The sequence below is a fragment of the Caloenas nicobarica genome, chromosome 7, assembly GCF_036013445.1.
Source record: "Caloenas nicobarica isolate bCalNic1 chromosome 7, bCalNic1.hap1, whole genome shotgun sequence".
In the NCBI taxonomy this organism is placed as follows: domain Eukaryota; kingdom Metazoa; phylum Chordata; class Aves; order Columbiformes; family Columbidae; genus Caloenas; species Caloenas nicobarica.
The window spans coordinates 13,625,918-13,652,411 of NC_088251.1; the positions used below are offsets into that span (position 1 = coordinate 13,625,918).

Consider the following 26,494-nt stretch of genomic DNA (forward strand, 5'->3'; position numbering starts at 1 on the left):
TGAATATAACACAGCCCGTAGCTCCTCTGCATGAAGAGGGAAATTTGAATTAATTACCCACATCTCCTCATTATTTTCCCTCTCCCAACAAAACAAAAATTAAAGAGAACCGTGCTTGCTGGAGTAGAATCGCCGAAAGGCAGAAGTTGCAGGATTACTGTGCAGTGCACTGCCAGCTGCAGGCAGGAGAAAACCCCAGCAGGAATGCCAAGTCCCTGGCACACACAGGAAACGTATATAGCTATTATTCTTTCCCAGACAGCTTTTCTCTTTTTTTTTTTTTTGTCAAGTTCATTCAAATAATACTTCCAAGGGGAAAAGGCACTTACAATCACAAAACAGTAGTCAGAGCTCTTTTTTTTTTTTCCTAATGTTGACCTGGCAGTACTGATACTCTGCATATTGCATGTATATCATGAGATTAGAGAAGAAATAAAGTCAGACCATGGATGAAACTCCAGAATACAAATCATGAAAAAAAAAATCTCTACTGAGACATGCTTGCTAAATACCTTTAGGGAGAAAGTCGTCTACTTCCTAACTATGTCCATTTGTTCCTTAAACTATAGGGCTTGGACTTACTGGAAAAAATATGAGAAGAGTCAGGACTGTAACATGAACATTCACAGCCTAAGTGTATGTACCTCATGCATCTCTACTCAAAGAAAGGATACGAGATACTCCAAGCCCACATGACCCTCTACCTGCATCTTTCATACCCATATTTACTATTGTAACAAGGAAGTGTCACGTAAAATACATTCGTACCACACTGAACATGCAGCATGTTTACTATATCCAAAGTTAAACAGAACATTTCAGAACAATACGCAAGTTTAATATCGAGTGCAATATTCTCATAAAGGTATTTATGGCATGATATTTGCACAGACGGGGACATGGCTAGTATCGCACGTTGTCTATAGATCCAAATTCTGGTTTAACGTTGGCCTGTGTGGGATATTCCAGTCCCTTTCCAGCTCCCTCCTCTCCCCTGCTTTACATTACCCAGCAAACGCAGACAGCATGCCGCACTTAATGGCTGAGAATCAGTCATTTCAAACCAATGTTCATTCCAAATCATATCAATTTAAAACAAAGCAAACCGGAATTTATATTAAGAAGAGAGTGTTGGTGGAGAGGAAAAACAAGGTGACTGTTTTGAGAGCCTACCAAGCTGCCTTGCAGTCTTTACCACGGCTTAGCTGATTTTTCCCCGGTGGGAGCTGTCGGGCAGCGCTCACTCACACACACACACAGTTACTTTCTTTTCGCCCCTGACACCTCTCGGCACGCCCGGCAGTGCTGCACCGCCAGGTCTTCGTCCCTCATGCCCAGTAACACAGCGAGACGAGCACAGCCCGACCCCCGCGGCTCCCCCTCCGGCACCGGGATGCTCCGAGAGGACAAGCCGGGCCGAGTCCGCATCCCCCCGGCTGTCCCCGCCTCACCTTTCCCAGCCGCCCCCCGCAGCGGAGACGGCCCGGCGGGCCGGTCCTTACCGTACAGCAGGCTCCTCGTCACCTGTCCCCCCATGGCCGCACAGCCCAGCGGGGGCACAGCCGGCTCCGCTCCGCAGCCCCCGGCCCGCCCGGGAGCCGCCTGCCCCGCGCCGGCTGCCGCCACCCACTCCCGCGCCTCCTGCCGCCGCACCGGCCCTCCGAGCTGTCATGTTTATTTACATAAGAAGGAGGAGACTTCGCGGCTTCCTGAAATAGCCGCTGGCGTTTCATCGATGCAGCGTGTTCGACCCCCTCGGCCCCACGCACACGGTCCCCCCGTGCAGAATGCGGCGGGCGAAGGCATCCAGCCGCGATGCTGCCGGCGCGGCGTGCTGCTGGAGGGGGCTGCTGGCCGGGCTGACAACACGGCGGTGCTTGGCTCCGCTAAGAACAAAGCAGAACGCACTGCCAACTCCGCCGAAAAAAAATTTAAGAACTCATTTATAAAATCAAACGACTTCGGTCATTTGAAACTTTTGCTACCCGGTGGTTTGGTATACTAGCGCAAAGCCCTGGAATAAATTAGAATGGCAAAGGAAAAAAAAAGTTTAAAAAAATTATTACCAGACATCACTGCACCAGAGTCTTCAAACGGCCTCTGCTGGTTAATTATTAATTATTTAATAGCAAAGAAGTGCTTGAAATGCAGAATGGTTCACCACGGACTGTAATAATAAACAAATTACCCCCCGTAAACTCTTTTGTGCGAGGCTTGCATGCTCAGCCTGGATACAATGCTTCCTGCTCTCCAGCTCATTACCTCTGCCGATGGATACCGGCCAGCGCTACTAAAAGCAGGGGGATGCCGGGGGTGGTGCAGGGAGGTGCGCAGGGTACCGCAGCCAGGCTTGACCCCTCGGTTGCTCTCTGCAACCTGCGGTTCGTGCAGGACCTTGCTCGCTCCTTCTCCATCTCCGGCACCACATGCCCCTGCCCACACACGTCTCTCCTGTCTACTGCTCTAAGGGTAAATTAACACAGCAGGCATCGGGCTGCCACAGCCAGCCATGGCATATCCCGCTGGCTCGTATAAAACTAGTTCATGCATCTTTATGTTACGCCACGGTCTCCCTTCACTCTGCAAAGGAGCAGGAGTCAAACTTAGAGAGCCCCGAGCACAGCTCTGCCTCCCAACTCTTACCAGGGTGCTGGGCAAATCCTGCCATCCCACCGCCTCGACTCTGCCACCAGAAAAAAATGGGAAATAAGATTTTTCTCTTGCCCATGTTATAATGAATATTGCTTAGGATGGCTGGGTGCTGAGGTTTCAGCACTTCTGGAAGAATAAAAAAAAAAAGTGCAGTGCAAAAGAAGCCCAAGACAAAAAGCACAGTCAGGGTGTTTGCACTAACGCTGCGTGTGTGAGGAAAGCTGTGCACAGCATTTCCAGCCTGCGAGAGGAGCCTCTCCCGTGTCCTGCAGCAGCAGCCAGGCACCACCACCGGCTCACCTCCTGGCTCCCGTTTGCCCAGCGAGGAGACTTGCACCCAGACCCCAGAGCCAAGCAGCAGCTCTTCCCTCACTGAGCAGTGCACAGGCAGCGCTCTGCTCCTCATTGCTTAAAGTCACACTCTGCAGAGCTTACAGCAGCTTCTTGGCAGAAGACTCTTCCTTTTTTTTTTTTTCCCTTCTATTTTTTCTTCCTCCCCTCCCAGACGATGCCGCATTTACAGCACTAGAGGTACAGGGTGAGGACACATCCCCAGAAGCACTGCAGCGTGGCATGTGCACCCCAATGGGTGCAGGACATTTCTTGGGTCACGCCACCACATCACAGCACCCACTGGGGATCCAGAGATGCCACAAGGACATTGCTGGTTTCGTCTCCCGGCAGGTAGCGCACCTGCTTGGGCTGACGGCAAAGGGTGCAGGTGCTTATGCCATCACCTAACACATTTCACTCGGAGGAATGAAGATTGAGTTGGACATCCAACCTCAAATTTTCTCATCTCAGCTCTGCTTTCCATCCTTACCTTAATCTTGCTACAGCTCTGTGAATAATTGACTTCTTGGTTCACTGCCTCAACCAAGAGATTGCTAGGAAAAAAAAATACCATTTTGTGTTGGCCCAAAACTGAATGCTTTGTGCGTCTCACTGAACAAAATGTTTCTTTAACTCAAAATGAAGCATTTTCTTTTCAGAGTTATTTTTACCTCATTTTTTCAAGTTATGGTCATTGAATCCAGCTCTGAAATGATGTCTTTAAAAAAAGCAACAACAACAGCAAACAGCCCACAACCTATTAAGCCCTTTGTTTTGAATATACCAAAAGGAAAAAATTGAATTGTTATCTTTCAGGTTATTTTATTTTTTGCAACTTATTGGCTTTTTTTGTCTGTTTGTCTGAGGGGGAGATTGGAGGGGACAGACTGCCAGAATGAGTCATCCCATTTGGCAGAAAGTGATAAACAATTTCAATTGATTTAAAAATTGTCTAAAAATAAATAAATAAATAAAATTAAAGAAATAAAAACAAAACAACCACCACACCACCCCCATCTCCTGAGCTTCACCCAGTGCTGTGGAGCAGCTTCTGGAGGATGCAGGCCCGCAAAGCCATCCATGGCAGTCAAACGGCCTGTCTGCCTTGTTCTGTCATAATTCCTCAAGGATTATTTGCCAGACGGCAAATTTTTCCTTCACAGCTATGTCACACTGGAACTTATTCCTGATTTGTTCTTATCACCTCCAAGCTCATTTAAGACCTTGCCCTTTTCCAATTCCTCTTCAGTCTTTTGCGTTTCTGATTTTTCTTTAGACATAGAGAAAACCTATCTGCAACCCTATTCCCATTTTACAGTTCTCTATGCCAATACTCTTTGGGTCCCCTTGGGATATTTCTTTGCCTTTCCTAATAAGAGTAAGGCCTCCCATTTTGGCACCAAATATAAACATCAATAATATCACAATTTTTGCTCCTTTCTAATTTGCTGACAAAGGTATTAGGGCTGGACCCAACAGAAATCCAGCCCCTAAATCCATTCCCATTCATGAACAGTGTCCAGCAAGTTCCAGGCAAGCACCAGTGCTGTTGTCCAAGACAGGAGGAATCTGCTGCAGGAGTATTTCGAGGCAACATTTGATCTTGCTAAATATACATATTAACACAGCAACAGTAGGATGGTGAGGCTGCAGAGGACTTATGTAGATTTATGGTCATCAGGCTACATATTAGATTAAACCCCTGGATCTTTCAAATAGCCTTAAGCAATCAATGGGGCACCTCTCACACTCTCCTGAGATAAAACCCCCAGCCCTGGGCACTGGGTAGCAGGTTTGGGTATGAAATCAAGGGGTCATGAGCATCTGCATTGCTTCCTCGGTGTCCTGGCCAGCAGGCTAATGGTCAGCAAGGAGGATGCTGGAGACCCACCATGATCTGGAAAAAGACATCCCAGCATGGCTAAACAGTCCATTCTGTAGCAACTGATGGAAAGTAGCAGAGATATCTGCAGGGAACCACAGTAGGAGGAGACACCAAAAAAAGGTACAAAGAGACAGGGAAGAAGGAGAGGATGAAAAATCAGTTTCATGGAGACCAAGGATAAGATTATATATATGCACAGGTGAGGACAGGAAAACGAAACTCCAGTTCATGCAAGCCTCATGCAGCTAAAACTTTTTGGGGACTAGATTTGACTCTATGGAGAACTGGAGTTTACATAAGCAAGACAAAACAAGCAATAAAACCTCTCTTGATGGGGGTTTCACCTCCTTTAACAATGCTGCAGGTGGAGACATCCCAGCAAGAGATGGTCCAAAAGGTTTCCTCAAATATCAATATAGGAGAAATAAGGCAGTTGTAGAAATCAACCCATATTTGCCAGGGAGAAAGTCTTCATGATTTTTATGTTTAAAGAGGTGCCATCAATTTCTCTATTACCACTTGCACTTGACTTAGTGGTAACATACAGATGGACTAGAAATTGGCCTTTTTTTCCCACTTAATACAGTAGCTCTCAGCAAAGAGATGGAGATCATCTGGGAAGATAGGAGAATTTAGGGGAACATGTTCTCTGGTCTTTTGTCAGCATAAGCCTCTGACTCCTATTAGGGGGGGGAAATTCACCTGTACAGAAAACAGATTTCCTCCAGGAACCTCTGCCACCATAACTCCAAAGGAAAAACGATGTTCTCAACAGGAAAGTATCCAAGAGAAAACGTCTCACCAGTACATGCTAGTGCACAAGAAATGAGGACTAGAGCTCAGAAATCTTACATTGTATGCATTCTTTTAACATTAATTTATTGCCATTAATGGAGGAGCCTTAGACCTAAGACATGTCTCTGCTTTCAATTCTTTATATGTAACATGAAGATAGAGGTACTGCCCTAGCAAAAGGTATGATGATTAGCTGGCATTTATACAGCCATTTGAGAATATAATGAGTTATGTCATTATTAAGCATTATTATAAGGCTGCAGCTCTGGATGAAAGCCAAATCTCAACGTGTAAGTCAAGGGAAATTTAAGACCCTGACTGAAATACTTAAAATCAAAATAGTCACTTGTACCTACAAACTACAGCACCACAACTGCTAACCTAGGCACTCATTCTGGTACGATTCTCTGCAGGCACAGCAGGATGGGAAATTTAAGGACAGGGAAAATCTTTACACTGAATATCCATCTCACATTTGCACTCAGCATAAATGAGACATCAGTTGTGTTTGCTTTGATGACGGGAGCCGCAGCGGCACAGCAGTAAAGGCTGCCTCTTGGCAGGGCAATGAAGACATCGGTGAGCTGTTGTAATGGATGTCCAGGATGCGTATTGATTCGGTGAAGGAAACGCGGCAGCAATAGGAGAGCCCGAGATCTCACGTTGCTGCTCACGCAAAGCCAAAGCTGCCAAGGACATCCCAGGCTTAACTCTGACCCTGCCAGCACCTGGTGTTTTGTCATAACCTCCCTGTGCCACTGTCTGCAGGAAGGGAACAGGGAGGGGGCAGAAGGCTGAGCAACAAGGAAGGTTTCCAAGGCAAAGAGAGTGACTTAGTGCATGATATCCAGGAAAGAAATACATGCCCCAAAAGCCAAGAGTGCCCAGTCCTCTTTGAATCCTTTCTGGATAACATATCGAGAAATCCCCATGGAACAACACAAGGTAGCGGAGAATGGAAATGACAGAGTTCAACATAAGCTGTGCCTTGCAATGAAACATTGCATTGGGCTAACTGGCGTTTCTGAAAAGTAACATTTAGATGATGCAGAAAACCTGTGTATGCTCTGGGGCAGTATAACTTGGAACCTGCCTGGAGCCCACTCCCTGGGCGAAATGATCAAACTGCACCTTTAAACGCCTCCAGTCTTCACCTTCATAGAATCAAAGAATCATTTTGCTTGGAAGAGACCCTCAAGATCATGGAGTCCAACCGCTAACGCAACACTGGCAATAAACCATGTCCCTAAGAACTTCATCTATATGTCTCTTAAACACCTTCAGGGATAGTGACTCAACCACTTCCTGGGGCAGCCTGTTCCACTGCTTGACAATCCTTTCCATGATGAAATTTTTCGTAATATCCAATTCACTTACATGCTAAAGTATCATTAATAGCTTGACGTCTCACTGCCATCCCAGAATAACTCTTCAAGCATACCATGTTTCAAAAGAAACTCAGGCCTATTCAAGCGTAATGGAAAATGAAGATAGAAGCACCTCACTAGAAGAAACATTGTAATTTAAAAAACAAAAAAATGATGACTTATAACAGTCACCTAATGACGCTGACTTTTGCTTTCAGAACAAGTGCAAGAACCAAAAGAAAACTAAAGTATCTTCAAGCAAAGATTTTTCCTAAGTCTTATGTGAATATTCTCATTTTGACTCTAACTGGAGGCACAGCACAGTGACAGTATGACATGACTGAGAAATCTTATTTCAAGCCCCATTCTGTAGCTATTAAATGTTTGGAAACCCCGAACATTATGATCCCATGTAATACTGCACTATAACAGCCTTAGTGACAAAAGCATAGTATTTTTCCACACAGAGATACAGAGAATACTGGTACAATAGATATATTTTTATATTATATAAATAGCTTGTTCACACTTTATCATAGGCAACATCCAAACTCTGCACTGAAAAATGAAACTACCAGCTGAAGTCATCAGCATTTTTATGGCATTTTCCCTATAACACGTGACTGCTGAGCAAACACCACATTAGTTTTCACAATATTCCTGTAGGAACAGGTGATACCTCTCTGCCTGAGCTAGAGAAGCAGATTTTGAGTTTTTGAAAAAAAAGTTAAATGAGGATCTTACAAGCAACAGGTTAATTCACTCTAGCAATCCTCATTCAATGCCCTCTGGAAAGGGGACAGGCAGGAGCAAAGAGGTAAATCAGGTAATCAGAGAGCACCAGCACCAGGGTACAAATGAAGGTTATAGACAACTTCCACTCCAGCATGTGCAGGCTTTCTAGAGCTTGACTTCGTAACCTTAATAATGTTCCCTTAGCAGGGAGGTGTAATTTCTAAAGATTTTTCTTAGCAAATACAGTGACAGGAGAGAATAACCTCTGTGTTTCCCGTCCCACCCTTTCTGAGAAAAGCCTCTCACTCGCATGCACTGATGTTTGTAACCAAGCAAAGGCACCGTATGTTTGTGATGTAAATATTAGCCCAGCAGAGAAACACCTTTTTAATTACCCTGCTGAAAGTCCTTCAGAGAGGGCAGCGAAGGGCAGCAGGGTCCAACAGAAGCCTTCTGGGCTGGCAAGACAGGCAAGTACCACGCCACACATCTACGAGACAATGTCCCCCACCATGTGTGCCCAGCACCAAGTTCCAGCCTGGGCTTGGAGAGGCTCCTGGGGTCACAGAGGAAAGTCCCCAATCCTCTCCCAGGACTGGGTCCCTGGGCACCCCCCTTTTCACTCCAAAGCTTCCCTGCCTCCTGCTGCAGGGCTGTCCTGTAGGAAATGGGATTTATTTACAAAACTTGCCCTTACAGGGCTGCTTTCGCAAGCTTTTACGTTAGACTTCAAGGAGCCAAAGGATCCGGAGGTCAAATACTCCAAGGGCAAAATGCACAGCAAGGGTGAATTTTCCAGCCCAGGCAAGACAAATCTTGTAGGTGTACAAAACAAATCATGTAATGCCAGTTACATATATTTTCCTTTCCCATTTCCTCTGTTCCTCACCCTTCTCCGGTCTCTTGTTCTCCTTTATCAGATACTGCTATCCTGTACCTGCCCATTCTAGACCCTTTGTGGTTTTTCAAGTTTTATCTGAAATTTACCCTTCCTCCCTTGTTATATCTTTTAACTCTTTTCTTCTATTACTCAAATTAAAAGGCATTTTGCATGTAACTCGGTCTCACAAAAGTAGCACAAAAGATGATAAGCCAGATGCAGCAGACTGGGGGCAGCTATTATTGGAATGAGAAATGGGTCTTGGTTCTTCAGCTCAGGAAAACAAGATTTAATCAGTACAAAAATCAGAGCTTTACATTCGCAAATGCCACTTCTTTTGGACCTACTTTATCAAAGCACAGAGCATGAACATAAAATGCAAATACTGTACTGAGTAGAGCAATGGTCATATTCCCCCATAACCACCCCTCCATCTGACATCACCGTTTCCAGGAGGAGGGATCAGAGATGATCAGGACATGAACTTCATAAAATTAACAAACACAGAAAAATGCCTGTATGCCTAGGATCTAAACCATGCTAATATATTCATCACTACAGCATCTAGACTGAGTGTCTCTGACCTACCACAGCTTTTTCTGATCTGCTGCAAACTTTCGCAAACCAAAACAACGCTGCTTCTGCCATTGCATTCTCTTCCCTCATACACCATGCCTCCAATCTAAAGGTCTTTTTCACTTCTCTTTCCTCCCTCCCCCATTCTTTGTCTCTGCAACCTCTTCTGTGCCGCCCACACACTTGGAGAGCAGGGAGCAGACCAATCTGGCAGGTTCAAATAACAACAAAAAAAGGAAAGAAAAAGAAAAAATAAGTTGTTTTCTGGCCTAGAAGGCTTCTCTATATTTTCATCTGGAGGGAGCAATCGAATCTGTTTTCCTTTCACCATGAACCAAAGACAATGGCGATGGCTCCCATAGTCTTGTGTTCTCACAGATCAGGCCCAACAAAAACAAGGGGGAAAAGCTGTCATTTCTCCCTGATGCACAGGCACCTCTGAACAGGAACATTAAGCTTATTTTTAACCATGCATTCTTCCAGCCCCAAGCATCAGTTAAAAACATCCATTTTTACAAGGTGGGATTTGATTAGCCAGTTTTCTTGTTTACTTTTCTTAAAAAGGGGCTGAGGACAAACTCTGCTGCCTGGAGGCTGGTTAACCAGCAAGGTGGCCGCCAGCACATCAGGGAGCACTGGGCTGGCAGGGCATGAGCCCACCCGTGCAGCACAAGAAGGGGGTTTGGAAGGATGCAGACCTCCACATGCAGCATGCACCCCCACGGTGCCAACACAGAACTGGCAGCATTTACCCATCAAGGTCCCAATCCTGCAAACTCATCAGCATATGCAAAAAGAATCCACTCTGGCATTAAAGCATCTAATGACATTAATGGCACACAACACAGCAATACAGTCCAGGCATGTGGAAATAATCACAGGCCCAGAATCCAGGGTGACTGATTTTTTTTTCCCATTCAACATATGTTTTACTTAGATGTCTGCTTCTTCCCACCTTTCTTTCTCTCAGTCTCCCAAACTATTATTTGTTTTTGGCAGAACACACAAAAACATCTTTAATAAAGGAACATTATAGGTTACATTACTCCTGAGAAACAAAAAAATAGTTAACTTAGATATAAGCAAGAGATTTTATTAAATTCACATATTCCTAGTAATAGGCAGAATCTGAACCCAGCACAACTGGTCACTGAGCAGATAAAATACACCTGAACTATGGTCAGCATGAGGATCTGAAAATAATGTTTGTGATTCCTACACAGAATTAGAACCAAAGAAGCTGAGTTTCAATGAGGTATAATCATTGTTTATTAGGACCAAAGTGTGTGTTCCACAGGATGACTCAAAAACTCTTAAGCTATTCTGTGCAGCTATTTGCTTTCTTAAGGTGACCTGTGAGCCATATCCCAGGCTGGGTAAAAGTCAGCAATGACATAATTTACAAGACCAGCCCAAACAGAGTGTCTTTCCCTCTTTATCAGGTCATCTTAACTCAGGTGTACCTATGTCCTGGAGATGTTTTATCTGCACAAAAGCATTTTTACTGGTGCAGCTACATGTCAACTATGATGACCTTTGTCACTTTAGCTTTTGTAGCCACACAGACAAAATGCCCATCTTCAATGGCTATATCATCACAGTTGTAGCAATAGAGACTTCATAATGCAGACATGGTCTTTAACTAGGCTTACACTAAGTATCCAGCTAGACTGCTCTGTTGAAAGCAAATTTTCACATCTTGTTGGAAGCAGAGCAGCCACCATGCTCTTTGACATGTTTCTAACTTGTCAAGGAAGAAGGGAACATTTTCACGCGTCCTCCTGCCTTGTAACTTCAGGAGCCAATACAAAGCTTCGAAGCAGCAGCATGTCCTTGCCCATGGGAGACAGTTGCTCTTCCCAGGGGAATCCCCACTTGACTCTCACCCAGCCTTCATCTCCAAGGAGAAAATATGGACAGTTGATGCTCAGCACTCCTCAATTTCAACCAGATCTTCATCAACTTGCACCACGACTCGCTTCTAATTCACATACAGTGTACTCAGGACACTGACATTTCCAAGACCTCTTCCAAGGTCTGACCATAGTCTCATTGCCACTTTAGAGATTATTTCCCCTGCAGCTGCAGAGTGTGTTTGGAAGACAGGAGAGAAGAATGTTGTTCATTAATATAGAATAGCTTAGAAGAACAAATCTTTTTCTATCCATCAAGATTAAGACAGGAACATTAGAGATAAGCATGAAAAGATTAATATTTCTGCATGTCCAGTGTTAGCAGGACAGGTCTGTACATTACATGGATGTGATGTTATTTCAGATTATGGTCCTTTTAACAGTTAGAAGTCCATGTCTTAGGAGTTTGTGATCTTGCCAGACAAGTGTTTCCTTCAAGACAAACCCCAGTACTATCTGTCAAGGCAGAAGCTTATTGAACAGAAAATGTATGAGATGTGGACAAACCATACCACAGTGATCCCAGTGACTCCCCTACTTAGCAGCTCCTCTTGTTGAGGAAAGTGGGGAGCTGTCTGTCCCTGGATGCTCAGAGACCACAGAGTTTCCTTGCTGGCCTTTCCTTCTGGGTATTGTTCAGGCAAACCTAAAGATCTGTAGCTTGTACTTCTTTGCCCACAGCCTACTGTATATTGCAAATACCATTTAGTTATCTGCTGCTTTGCAAGTCTGTGAAACATCTAACAGTCTGACCTCAAAACTCAGGCAGCAAAGAATTTTTATTCAACACCTTATTTCACCTTCCAGCAAACAGAAGAAGTGTCTCTATCACACAGCTGGGATGGACACTTATTTGGATAAAACCACAGGCTGAGCCAATACTTGTCAGGAATTAGACAACTCAAGGAAGGAGACTTGGAAGACTTTGACATTTGAGTGGGAGAGTTGTGTAAAGACACACAAAGATGTTTAAAGGAGATGGGCACAATAAAGAGGAAAGACATTTTTGCTGGCTTATGAAAATGAAACATATGCAGGGCTTAATCTGCCACCACTGAAATCAATAAGAATTTTGCCAGTGAAGCAAAACAAAAGCAGAAATGGAAAAACATCTGACATTTGCTATGATAGACTCCTACCAATTGCTGTAGTTAATAGCCTATAAGATGGATAAATAATATACCATAGGCAGGGAATGATTTTAAATTTCCATTTTCACAATATGAGGGTGTCATGATCTTGAGAGTTTTGGAGCTTGTAAAGGCTGCTTATGCTGAGTCATATTTAGGAAGAGATTTTCCAGTTGGATAGTCATGCTGAATCTATAAACTCATCAAACAAAAGAACACGAGGGGAAAAGATAAAAATACAACATAGTAAGAGGAAGATCAAGAATAGAAAAAAATTTGGATAAAATTTGTTGTAAATAATTTATTGTTGAAGTAGTCCTCATAAACCAAAGTTCTTGGAATGTAAAAAGGCAAAGCATTTCTGTAAATTATTTATGTTTGTGAACTGATCATATAAGCTTCAAGGGCCAACTCCTTATCCAGTATAAATGAAAACATCTGGCCTCGTATCTTTAAGATAATAATGAGATGGCCGCTGAGCAGTCACTATGGAAAGCATGGTATCCATCACTATGGAAAGCATGATATCCAGAAATTCGTATCTCAGAGCACAGAACACATAATGAAGAAAACAAGGCAGAACAGAAAAACAGGACTTGGACTATCACACCAAAACCCAGGGATACTCAGCAGATCAGTTGTGCAGGCAGCTGACCTGCACTGGGAGACAGCAGAAGAACAGCTTGAGGAACTGGAGACCAACCTGCACAGCAGCCCAAAAGCAAGAAAGGGAATGAGAAATAAAAGAAATAAAGGGGGTGGAAGGGACTACGTGTTTCAGAAAGCTCTCAGCCCCCATCTAGTTGGTAAACAAGGAGGTCATATTTCATAAAGAGCTCAGCAAGAAGGACACCAAACTTTTCCCAGACAGACTTGCAAATATTAAACCTTCAAAAGCATGGCAGATGCTTGGAAATGTGGCTCTCCATGTCCCATTCCCACAGCTTCAAAAAGCAAAGATTTTGCTCAATGGATTTTAAGCACAGAGATTCTTACTGAGCAATGCTTTGTGCATTTTTATTTTAAAACAAGTTGAGTTTAAGCTAATGTGTATCTCATGTGGGTTTTTCCAGCCTTTCACATCTCCTGGCTGGCAGCAATGGTGGGCTGTCTGGCACATGCACAGACCAAGCTCCAGGACACAGAAAGTGCCAGATGCATCACTCCAAGGGCTGTAATTTTGCAGATGCATGGGAAAAAACTAGCGACTGCAGAAGAAAAGTGCCTGTAGAAATCTTGATCTCTCTCACCATCAGGTATTTTAGCAGCCACCAGAGATACAGCTGAGAAGATACTCAGCAGTGCACTAGTCATTAAATATAACTATTTTGTTAGTATTCATAGTTCGATTTAGAAGCATTTCAAAACTGAGAATTGCAAGGCTGTATACTGGTTGGCATCCTGCTATATCTTTTCTGATATTTCACTTACCAGGGGGTTTTTAGCTGAAGCTGGAGGCTGCACAGGCATCACTTCACTTAGCATGGAGGCTGACTCAAAAATTACCATGTAGTGGTAACCTCATGGCAAAAGACCACACCGCTGAGATGTGAAGAAATCATCCTGTGCCCAGCACAAACTCAGCATATCACCATCAATAATAAACATCAGTAAATGAAGCTCCAGTCCTGGATGGGAGCACAGGATCTGCACTGTGGCTCCTCTCCTGGGCATCTACAAGACGGAGGCTGCTGCCGACCAGTCTCTACTGATAGCAGGAACAACTGATGCCCCAGCCAGGAGGAGAAAGACAGGCTTCAAAACAAATAAAATATTTTAAAATATTCCCATAGTAAAGACAGACATTGACAGATTGGTATAGCAGGATAGATGTGTCACCTTTCCCCAAAAATCACTTGTTCAGATGCTGCCAGTAAAATGCCATCGGAGGGCCTTTATCCACACGGCAGTTACACTGTCACAGCTTCATCATAGCAGAGTCCCTAAGATAGAATGGACCACAAAAACCTGATTGCATAATTCTACTGCTAATTGTCCACAACTGAACAACTAAAATTCCTGTTTGGCAGACCCATAGTGCTACTTACAAACTGTCCTTGCAGATGCTCCTAACGTACAGATTAGCAAAGGTCTTCAAGGTTTCAGGTTCTTCAGCCGGATCATCTCCCACTAACCCCAAACAACAAATCTCTGGGTAAGTAGCAGGGCTTAATCATGCACTACAACTAGATCCAGGTCTAGCCTTTCAGGACTGTCAAAACTGGGTATAGGTCTCATTCTGGGAGTCATGTTTGTTAGAGACATTTCTACAACTTACAGGCCTCAGGATGCAACAGGCTCTGATATCATCATTTTCTAAATAATATCTGCATAGCAGATGTTTTGTGTATGCACGCTATCCCTAAAGCCTTTGCCATCTGTTTTATACCTAGTAAGTCAGGTGTTCGGGTTTTGTATTCCAAAGAAAATGTAGGGAATTCTACTTCAGAAGAAGAAAATGTGAGGGGTTCTTTAAAAGAAGAAAATGTGTGGGGTTCTTCAGTTATTCCCTACACTCTTGCAAAACCTTGTTAGAAATTCTTAAAATAAATGTGGAGCAGTAAGTAGAATGATTCTCCTTTAGTCACATGAAAAATTACAGACTAGGGCTGTAAGAGTGTGAATTCGCAGCATGCACAATGGGGGCTGACACCACTTGGCTTTCTTCCTCCTCTTAAAATAAGCAAGGAGTAATACAACAAGGCACCATGGAGACAGAGAGCTCTGACACCAGGCAAGGTGTGAAGGAGGAAGAGTAATGTTGGACGAATGCTGATACCTAAACATGGCCAGCAAGAGCCAGGGATGTAACAGATGGGTCTGACCGTGAGTCCTTTGAGGAGCTCAGACTGTTATCCCCAACCAGCAGAGGGTCAGATCCCAGAAGAGATGTGAGAAGGAACCAGTGTCAGATCCACAGAACCAGGACCACAATGCTTGAGAGCTGCCCATTCCTCTGCCCCACTTCCCACAGGGACCCAAGCCAAGAAGCAAACAACATTTTAATGGACTGTTTCTGGTGATGGACCAGCTGTGACATTTGGCAAGTTCCTTATTACTAGCCCTAGAGAAATGGCAATCATCGCAAATCTCATGTGGTTTAAGTTCAGCATCTTTTCTGATTACTGCTTGTGTACAAGAAGCTTCCCTGCTGTAACAAATTATTTTGCTGTTTCTTCATATTCATATAGTATTTATAGCATTAAATTAAAAAAAAAAAAAATTAAACCTACTTTAACATTAAAAGATGCAAAAATCAAACAGCATGAATGCCTCTCCTCATTCTCCAAGCCTTATAACATGGTCACAACATCACAGTTCTTCCTCAACCAGATCTTAGTAAATAAATTTGCAATGCTCTGAAACACTACTGGCAAATACAAACCCACCATAAGTGGAAATAAGTCATATTCACTACTGATAAATGTGCAGACAAGCAAAACTGTGCTAATAGGAACACCTGGAGAAAGCAGATTGCCCATCCCAAACTAGACAGCTACAATCACCGAACCAGTAAGTAGAGGCATTATCACAAAATGGTCTGTCCTGCACTGGGGATGTGAGCAGTGAATGAAAACCCATTATTAACAGATCAAAAGCAATTAATTGTTCAACCAGGAGCAGACAAACTTTAGCTAACAAACACACATGTAAACATCCCAGATTCACCAAAAGTAATTAAGTAACAGAGAATGGGACAACTCAAACTGTTCACTGCACAGAGCGCACCCAGTTTGAGGTGTCATTGCAGCCCACAGGGATCCTTCCCACAGTTCCCAGGCCACCTTCTGTGGGTAACCTTTTGTGCATCCACCACCGTCCTGGGCCTCTCTGTCTGTACTCTCAGCAAAGCGGCAATTTCAAGAGTGATTTTTCTTGCCTGTGATTTGAAAATGGAACTTGATCAAAAGCAAAACCTCTTTTCCGAGCATCAGCCATGCTGCAGCTTTAGTCAGTACATGCTGCCTTCAGCAACCACAGGGACTCTCAACGGCAATGAAATCTTGAATATATCCCATGGCTGTAACTCTTGCTAAGAGGTACTGGATTTGCTCCATGCGCACTCTGCAAAAGCTAATGTGTCCACAGAACCCTCTCAAACTTCAGCTCACTTGTTTAATGGAGTTTACACCATCAGCTGTTGGCAAAACATGACTAATGCACTTTCTTGCTTTGAGGCTTAAGAACAAAATGTCTCCTACAGGGCAGATCCTGCTCTGGCAGTTTCCAGAGTCAGCCCAGAGCTGTGGATGGAGACCAGGATCTCACAGGATGTTCATCAATCCTCTCTATGTGGAGCAGAGTCCCCTCACAGGCCTCCCTTCCACCCATCCCCAAACCAGCCTTTGCTCATGCCTCTGTGGCTCTGAGGGTGGGATGGAGATGCACAAGGTCATCCCTGCAGCTGCTCTATCCAAATGCAAGCCAAAGAAATGCCATGGAGAGAAGAGCTTTCTCCTCCAAACATGAGGATGGGTAGCAGTGGCACAGCAACCACTCCACAACACTTGCTGCTCCTTACATGTTCTCTCTTCTCTCCAAGTCAAGTGCCTTTTCACATTTGTGAAGGAGAGCACTGTTTGCTAAGTCATATGTATTAAAAAAAAAAAAAGAGACAGAGACAAGGAAACTAAACACACCTCTAAATTGTTGTATCATCCAGGGTGGGTGTGAGCTGCATAGCTTAATGCCACAGTCCGCTCTGTGCTCATAGCAGCATTCTGCCATGGCTCAATAAATAAGTAATAGCAAAACAGATCCCTCATTCAGCTGCCCATCAATAGAGGGAGATTTCTGTAAACTGCACCAGAACATCTCCCAAGGGCCCATGCCTGTCAGAGATGATTGGAAGGATAACGCACAAACAAGAGTTTTCCTGGCTCAAAATGGTGAGAAGAGTGAGTTATTCTGCTCAGATCACAGGCAACTGGTTTGGTCTCTTTGAGTACAACAGCCTTGCAACACCCCACTGGATGCATTGCAAAATGCAAGGAAGCTTTCCAGGCACCATAAGGCAGAAAGCTATTGATTTTATGGGGATCAATAGGGAAAAGAAAAAAATCATAAGAAAAACACAAGGGGCAATGCAGATCTGTTTGCATCCAACTTGCAGATGCTACAGCTGCTGCATCTGTAATTACCTGCAGATGAAATGAACAGGTAGTGGTGGCCAAGACAACTCTTCATCTCACTTCTGTCCCACATCCCTAGAAAGTTTACAGGAAAATCACAAGTTACATTATTTCTCCCACAGAGTGAGAAAAGGGGCCACACAAACCACTGACTTGTGGGAATTGGCACATAGGACACGCAGAGCCCTGAGCAAGGAGAGGAAGTGAAATGCTGTTCAGAAGTCCCTGTAATCCTTATGTTAAACCAGGAATGCAGGGAACTTCCAAAATGCAGGATGAAAGGGTACAATCTTCATGGGGAGAATAAAGGGACATAAATATCTGCTGTATATTCAATGCATTTGGTCTACAGAGGCAAAATGTGCAACTCTCTGGTATGTAAATGTAAAGATTGAGTAGGTATTACCATGATCAACAGCCTTCCTGTCACTGTCAGCATTGCTGCAATCTGACATCTCAGACATTCAGAAGGAGCCTGAAGAGACAGCAAGGTTTCAGCATGCAACCTGCCCAGCAGAGGAGAGTATTCGCAAGCAGAGACTGCAGGAAATATCCAGTTGCCTAAGTGGAGGATGCAGGCAGTCCAGCATCATGATGTCTCCTACCCTCAGAACTGCCCAGCCAATATTCTGTCTAGCTTGAATATCTCACACGGCCTAGTTCAGGTTTCCTAAACATACACTATCATAAAACCACATGAGTAATTCTCATTTTGAACATCCTCTGGATGACACTGCAAGACAGCAACCCACCCCACTGAGCCTGCTTCCAGATGCACACCTCTGGCTTGAGTCCTTTCTCCCTGAAAACAGCTTGGGAGTTTAGTGATGTAATTCATAAATAGATCTGCCTGGAGGTGATGAAAACACAAAAGCTCAGCACAGTCTTTCACTCCTTCTGTTACCTGTAAGAGATGGTCATGCTGCTGGCAGTGGTTATATGGGAGAAAGTAGGTGACCACAGGAACAGTACAGGAGGACTTGGGGTTGAGGGCAGGCTGTAGGGTGATGCCCTGGTGTGTGTACCTGGGAGATGAGACTCCCCCTCTGCATCAAATCCTGTGGGTGCCAAATCCTACCAAGCAGTGCATTTACAGGAGATGTTTACAAACTCATTGCAGGGAATAAATAAATAAATAAATCTCTACTGACTCTGCTTTTACTCTACTTTTAAGGTGAATGAGTTTAGTGGCTGATCTCGGGGACATCACTCCCTATGCCTCTGCAGTGGGTACCTCCATCACAGATACTCCCAGAGCCTCTAATGCAGGAGCTTCATTTGGTAAGTCAGATGTTAGAGGGGCAGAACAGAGAGATACGGCACTGATGGAAGACACCTGCCCTATTTCTACAACTAGACATAGGCCATCCTCTGAACCATGAGGGGAGCTTAAAAAAATCCAACAGAACCCAAAAGAAAGATTTTTAGGTTACACACCTTAAAATAGAAAAGACAACACAACAGGATGGCCAGCACTTCCACAAGCTGTCTTTAACGCAACGAGTCTGCTGGGACATCTTGCAGCGAAGCGCAGCAGACACCTTCACTTTGCTTTAGACTAACAGGCCTTTCAGGAATTTTTATCATCTCATTTCAACAGCAGCAGCTTGCACAAATGGACTTCAGCATTCAATTAATTCCCATTTCAGAATTAGAAAAAGATATTCCCGCCACTGCTGCAGACTCTCTATCAGAATCCTGGCCACTCTTAGAGTGGCTGAATGTACCAATCCTGACACATCCTCAAGCCAAGGATTTTTAAATTTGGCTATTACATCAAAGTGACACAGGAGCATTTGGTTGTATTATTCCATGAAAACAAAGTCCACCTTCTCCAATCAGAACAGAGCACCCTTCATTTCAGAGATGACTTGCCCATTTTAACAATGGGATCCCATTAAGCTGCTGTCCCCAAGCCTACCAGGCTACAAGCTGAGGTGAATGCAGAGGGGGAGCAGTGAGCACTACTTTGTGCGATTATACAAATGTCCAGCAACAATAATGGCTAGAAAGGATGAGAATTTAAATGACTTAACATCTAAGTGAATTCACTGGAAATACTTTCTTTTTTTTTTTTTTTGCCTAGCAGATAGCCTGAAGATATGCAGAGACTGGAAAGTGCATTCAAGATGCTGAATCTGATGTTGCTGTCTATTTACGTCAGTACAATTCCCAAATCAAAATACTGAAGCAAATGGTCTTCCCCAGGGAGCAGATGTTTGAACACAGTGATGAGGCCCAATTTAAGAACATAGATACAACTGAAATGTTTTCGTTATGTCGAGGCTCCAGCCACTTCTAACAGAGACAAGTTGTGAGTCACAGAAAGGAGATGATTCCACCAAAGACAACATGAAAAATTAATTCCCTTTTCTCCAATAGCAGACTGGTGGAATTTAGGAGAGCGTTTCGCAGGGAAGTGCTGCACAGCAAGCCAGCATCTGGTATTTTTAAAAGCAACAGTTATGTTCTCCAAGCCGGTTGCATTCAGAAGACAAAGTCTCTGCAGCTCTTTTGCACAAATAACTATTTTTGTCTTACACTTGGTTCCCAATTAGGTTTGTAAGTGCTTCCCTACTTCCTAACAGTGAGTGAAACAGTACTTGTGAATGACTTGAGGAAGCAAGAAAACAGCAGTTTCACTGCATGCTGCAAAATATGAGGACTTTCTGTTTGCTTCTTACAAGTTCACTGCCTTCACACCTAAAAATATATTCTATTATTTACATTTTGTCAACATCTTGGATCAAAGGAGGATGAACGCACTGTTTTGACAGGCTCTGTACATAGTTATGGGTAGACATCCCCCTTCCTTTGAATCCAGTTCTACAGCTGAAGCTGCATTACAGGACAACACTGGCCCACACAACCCGACCCATTCCAGAGCACGCACGGGCACTCTTAAGTTATGCAATGGTTTACTGCCACTGCGTGTAAAGCAATGTTTTGGGTTACACTGTGCAAACAGTTTTATATTGTTGTCTTGCATGGGTAAATAAGAGACCATGGCAGCCTAGCAACTTAACTGCAACAGAAGATCAGTTCAGAAGTAAATTAATAATTGTGGTTTTAAGAACTGTTTTCCTTTCCTCACTTGTGATCTAGTTCTTTGCAAGATCAGAAACCATGACTCAAAAGAGCTGGGTTCTATTTCCAGGGCTGGCAATGGTTTTCTGACCTTGAGTGTCTGTTTCTAAGTTTCTAAATTTACAAAATAGAGATGATAAATTTCCTCCACTTTGAACAGATTTAGAGATCTTCAAATGACAAGTGCTATATAAAAGAATATAAGTTTCTGCCAGAGTACCACTTAATAGATGGCCTCTTAGACAGCAAAGCAGCAGGCAGAGTAAGCAATGGCTAAGCAAGTCATACGCCCGCTTCAACCAAGAGGAAAGTAGAACTGATCTTTTAGATGAAGTCAAAGACCCCTGAGCAAGAGGGAAAGGACTTTTTTACCCCAAAGATTTGATAAGCGGGGAACCATCAGTAAATATTTTGTGGAGATGTATTGATTGCTACTGATTTATCACTGATGTTCTGGCTCAGCACAGCCCTCATATTTTCTCTGCTCCTGAAATTAAGACAGTGACCAATTTGCCAGTAAGTTATCTCTGCAACCGTATCTTCACCGCCATTTCAACAATACTGATTTAACTGCTGTATCTACAGCAGAACAGAGTCTGTGCTTGTGCCATAAATGAAAGGGGGTTGTAAACTGAAACTGGACACAAGGCTTTAAATTACACGTAAATTCTCACCAAGGTTATAAAAGGGCCACTTGAATATGAAACAGAGATAGTGAAAAAATCCTGGAATAAGCTTTTAGAGAAGAATCCATGCCAAATGGAAACACACTAAGTCTAATTTATAATGAGCAACGTGTAAAAAGCTATCCAAATCATGGAACTCAAAATGAGAATAAACAGTGATCTTCCAAAAGGGACAAGTAAAGATAAGCTAAATATCTGCTAAAAGGCTGAACTTTGAGTAACCCTTGTTGAATTAGTTTGTAACACCCAAAGTCACCGCTATGTTTCACTAATGACCAAAAAGGACCATAGTAAAATTAGTGCGTACTTCAATATGGCTAACCTGGAACTCGGTACCCGTCATCAAGTACAACAGAAAACAATTGCTTCTGTGCAGTAAATTATGTAAAAAACAGACATGCAATCCACTTCTGCCTATGAGAAGCACGGCTGATCCTGCAAGATAACTGATTTGCCTGACAAGATGGAAGAATGCCTGCAGCCACTGAACTACTGCAATGTAGAACAAACAAATGAACAAAAAGAGCTGAGCCTCATTCTGAGCACACATCATGTCTTCATCCCCATTTTGATCTGCACATGCATCGGTGGAGGTCAGCATGATCACTTAGACATATGAAATGCATCAGGTGTAAATGCCTAAAAGAGTGCTGCCCACAACAGAAAACAATAGAGAATGCCTCTTTAAAGTATTTTTATACACTGCAAAGTGTTTTCGCAGTTGTTAAGGCTCTCTGACAGACCACTTCACCACTAAATGGTGGGAATGAAACTCAAGTGCAGAGCAGTGCTATTCAGGTGTCAGAAAGAAGAGTGCAAGGAGCACTGTTAGACAGTAGTGAAGAGAGTAGCCTGGGTGGCTGGACAAATGCAGTCCCCAGTTGGAGCTGGGAACCCCAAGGTAGGGTGTAAATTGTTCAACCATCATGTTTATTTTCAGAGTAATGACTGCCTTTTAATAGTTATTTGGTTTCAGAGGACACAGGTCCTGTGTCCTTAGCCTAGGATGGGTTTACTTCTTAACTAGGTAGACCCTTAAAATATAGTCATAAAGTGATAACTTTAATATGGAAATCTTTCTGCCTGCCCCAGTCTTCTCCAGACCCCTGGGAACAGGAACCATCATCCAGCACTTAATGCCTTCCTTGAGGCGATTAAAATATTCACTGAGTGCTGATGGCAACATCTGACCAGCAAGCAGCCATCATTCCCACCACAGGAATGAGGAAATGTGCAAACACACTAGAAATACAACCGTGTGTCACACCGGTATCAATCACCTCTCACCAAAGAGAGCAGCCAGCACGGCAGAGAATGAACCACCCAGGACTACAGGGCTGTTGCTGTGGTCTGTAACTCCATGTTGCTTTTTCCCCAAGGCTTCTAGCAGAAAACAAAAGGTGAACTCTAGACTGTCAAAGACATGTGAAGTCACGCAACTGCCCATTGCAATCATTAAGCATAGCAGCAGAAATTGGCCAGCTCAACAAGTATCTCAAGCTTCTCTTGCCAGGTACTTGAGTTTCCAGCAGAGATACTGCAGTTTCTTCCAAAAATGTTGCCTTCTTAAACAAACAGGACAGATTGTTGTGGAGATGCTAAGAGAATGTCAATCTGCTAAATGTCAGAAAGATTTTTACTAAACTAGGAAGAAAAAGTCAGGAATTGCAGCTACATAATTAGTAACGAAACTTTAATTTTACATGTTTGGATAACAAGGTTGATTTAGAATCAATTGCTGAAGCAGAGCAGCCAAGAGGCCAGATTAAGATTGTCTTTACATCAGTGGAAATGCAGAGTAGCTCCACTGAAGCCAAAAAAGTTCATAATGCTGCAACAGTCTCATGCTTTACAGTTTGTTAAATGCTGATTTGATGCAGATACTGCCTTGATTATTTTTTCTTAATCATCTTCTTATCTATTCATGAAATGTACCGAAGCCCAGGAAGACTGAGGTTCTTCAGAGGCAGGGGCTGAGCAAGGAATAGGTCTGAGGGTGCCCAGACTTCAAGTAAACTGCTTGTTTCAACATCTGAAAGCTCATACCCCAGACTCCTTTCCTCCATGTGGTCTCCTTTTATAAACAGCAGTTTCTTTATTGAAAGATACTGAACAGAGGAGAATGCCTTCAGAGAGCAGTTTGTTCCTGCTTGAATGATTGAACCAAGGAGCTGGACTTCTGTAGTAGACACTGGACTTCGGTTAAGAAAGAAGCTCTTTTGAAATGGGTAGGTTTCCATAACTCACAAAAGAGTAAGCAAGTCACAATCTGTATCTGAAAGTTATCTTGTGAAATGACACATCTTACATTTTACACATTATTCATATATAAACTGTAGAAGAGGGTCAGTAGTTGAGAGATACCAAGATTTTGAACATCTTCCAGCCGAAAAATGGCTCCCAGTCTCCCAGGTTCTTTATCAATTGAATCTCGAGTCACAAGGACTAAGTCAGGGTGGTGCATGCCACCACAGAAAAGCAGTTGTGTTTAATTGGACTAAAATGTTATCTTCTTCCCCTCGAAGTTGTTACTACCAGCAAGTCTAGACCCTGCCATCACTATCTCTTGCAAAGGAAGCAAGGCCAGAAATTTTTGCCTCCTTTCTCCTGTCAGAAAGGGTCTTTTTACAACAGATGAGCAAGAGTGGCAAAAGAATTAAAAATAAACCAGAAAACATGAAAATAAAGCTAATACAAGTCGATTTGGACACTCAAAAATGTATTACAGAAAAATACCATATACAGTCTCAGACACTTTCATAATCTCTTCTTGATGACTTTAACATGGTACTCTTGGATGAGTCAGCGGGACATTTGCCCAAGTAAAAACCTCAGGATTGCACGGGTCCAAAATTATCTTCACCAAAATCCAGAGAACTCTGCAGCCTTGATGTGCTCCCCCAATGCATTTTGTGCCATTCCCAAGATGAATTTTGGCTCATGAAAATTCTTTGGCTAGTTAAAACAAGGACAAAAATAGTGGTGTCTACCAAACTGAAAGCAAAACAACAATCTCAAAGCCATTTGTCTTTACAGTAATTCCAGTGTTGTGTTACAAATATGAAGGTGGCATATGGCATTCATACACGGCCTTCGTCACTCCTCGTAGCAGTTCATAAGATGTGTTTGGGAGGAATGTTCAAGATGCAGGTTTTGGTTTCTGAGTATGGTGCAAGGAGATGGGGGAGGGAAGAGGGTGGCAGGCACTGAAGAAGGAAAGCAATAGGATGGAGCTTGGGTTTTGATGTCCGTTGAGGTTATGTTTTATTAAGGATGAAATAATGGACAATAACACTTTCTAAAAGATCACTACTTCCTTATACAAGGAATATCAACTATGGCAACTGGGGGAAATGTCCTTGTTTCCACGTCCTTTATTCAGACTGTTTACAGAGATGGGGTACCTTGCATGCTCCAGGATGAAATATTTTGTCTAAGGTCATGTAGAAAGCATAGGACATTGCAGAGAAGTGATGGCCAGATGTTAGATCACCATCCCACCTCTTGACCACTCCCCTTCACCACTCTGTTCACAATCCAGCCATACAGAAAAACCCCCCTCTGCAACTGCACAGGCCAGACACATCAGTGAAAGGAGTGGTTTTCCCTGGAGAAAGGCAGAAGGAGCTGCAGAATATTCCTTGTGCCAGGTCAGCTCACAACATTAAGCTTTTCCCGTACTCTCTTACTCATCCCTCACCTCACACTGCCATCCCTGTTTATCTTTGCCCACTCTTTTACTACAGTCTTACATGTGTTACTGCTAGCAAGGGAACTCAGCATTTCTGTGACACGCACAGACTCTGAGGACCTAAAATCACACGGGAACACTTAGCTTTACATAACAAAAGGTCTCACTGTACCACGATGCTGGCTGTTACCCAGGGCTTCCCGCACACCTGGCAGCTCAGCTGGTTTTACAGCATCTTTTCAGCAGCAGCACAGAGAGTTTCCTTGGAGCAAAGCAGCTCACAAGGCCAGTGACAGAAGCTGAGGCCACCTGGCCCAGAGCTGCACCTAATGTCACAGAGGGGATTTTAACCAGGCTGTCCTTAAGAGGATTAGGGAATCATCTCCTTGCAGAAAACAACAGTCGCATCTGCTGCTCCAGCACCAAGTCGCTCTTATCTGCTGTGCTCGGTCCCAACTTCTTCTCATATTGCAGGATCTTGCCACATAACACAGATGCTCACAAAGAACGGGGGTTTAGATACAGTTGAACGGTGAGCAGCAGATCAGGTGTATTCAGAGCACTCAGCAATTAGCTTCATCTATCACACAGTACTTTAAACAGCACTGCTCAGAGCAAATAAACACATAGGCCTGATTTTCAGAGGCCGGATATTCACAGCAGGCTGGATAACACTGAGCAGTCAAACTCCTGAGGCTTCAGAGAGGATTTAAGAGGACTGTGGTGTGTTCAAAAACTGTGAAAATTTGACCAATTATTTAGCAGTTTAAATGAGTTAAACCTTAAAGCTCAGCTCTCAAGTGGTATTCCCAATATAGTTTTTGTATCAGAGACAGAAAAATATTCCTTGTGTTGGGCATAAAAAGGAATAAAATTATACCAAACCAGTACTTCTGAAAGGAAAAGGAAAGGAAAACAAATTTACTAAGGCAAGACGTAAAACCTGCCTATTTTTCTTAGCTATTTGGACACTAAGATACACGCAGACCAGGTACCTTGATTTTTCCTCTTTTCCATTGGCAAGAGATAAGATCAGCAAGGTGTCTATAAGTTGCTTTTATGGATTTTACAGATAGCAGCATTTTCACTTTTTAGATTTTATAGCTAGAGTTACAATTTAGATTTCAGCTATGATTTTGTAAAAGAAATCCAGGATTGCCCATTTGAACCCTAAGCAATTCAATCCTAATCCTATAATATAATACTCTTTCACAGGATTGAGCACCCTTTCACCTCCAAGGTGGTCCCACCAGGTCAGAATTAAACCACCATACTCTCACTTGCCCCACTGGTGCCACTGCAGTATACCTGTTGCATGGATTAGCGATGGGACTTTCTCTGCCAGGACTCAGCCTGTGACAGTCAGTAGGACCAGCCTGGAGGTACAGTGTGTGTGGGGATGGACGTGAGGGAGCAGGGACAGAGCACGCTGCAGCATGCATAGGGCACGAGGCATGGTGAGGAGCTGGAGCTGGTGGATGTCGTCTGACTTGTTACTAAAACCTCCTGTGAAACAGGTTTCTCCTGCAGTAACCAGTCCTAGTGCTTATCTACCCTCACCTCTAGAAGTTTTTTTTCCCAAATGTTCGAGTAAATATTCCACAGAAGTTGCTTGCCCCTTCTCTGCCCTTG

General features: G+C 43.5%; 1 protein-coding gene across 2 annotated transcripts in view; it reads right to left on the reverse strand.

Moving 5' to 3' along the window:
* NEURL1 (neuralized E3 ubiquitin protein ligase 1) overlaps positions 1–26,494 on the reverse strand; it is a 153,570-nt gene that overhangs the window by 83,497 nt on the left and 43,579 nt on the right. The window contains exon 2 of one of the 2 annotated variants that reach the window (XM_065639294.1): positions 17,408–17,473. The exons of the other annotated variant lie outside the window; for it this stretch is intronic. Coding sequence (XP_065495366.1) covers positions 17,408–17,473 — 66 coding nt within the window. The remainder of the gene's footprint in view (positions 1–17,407; positions 17,474–26,494) is intronic. 2 annotated transcript variants of the gene reach the window in all.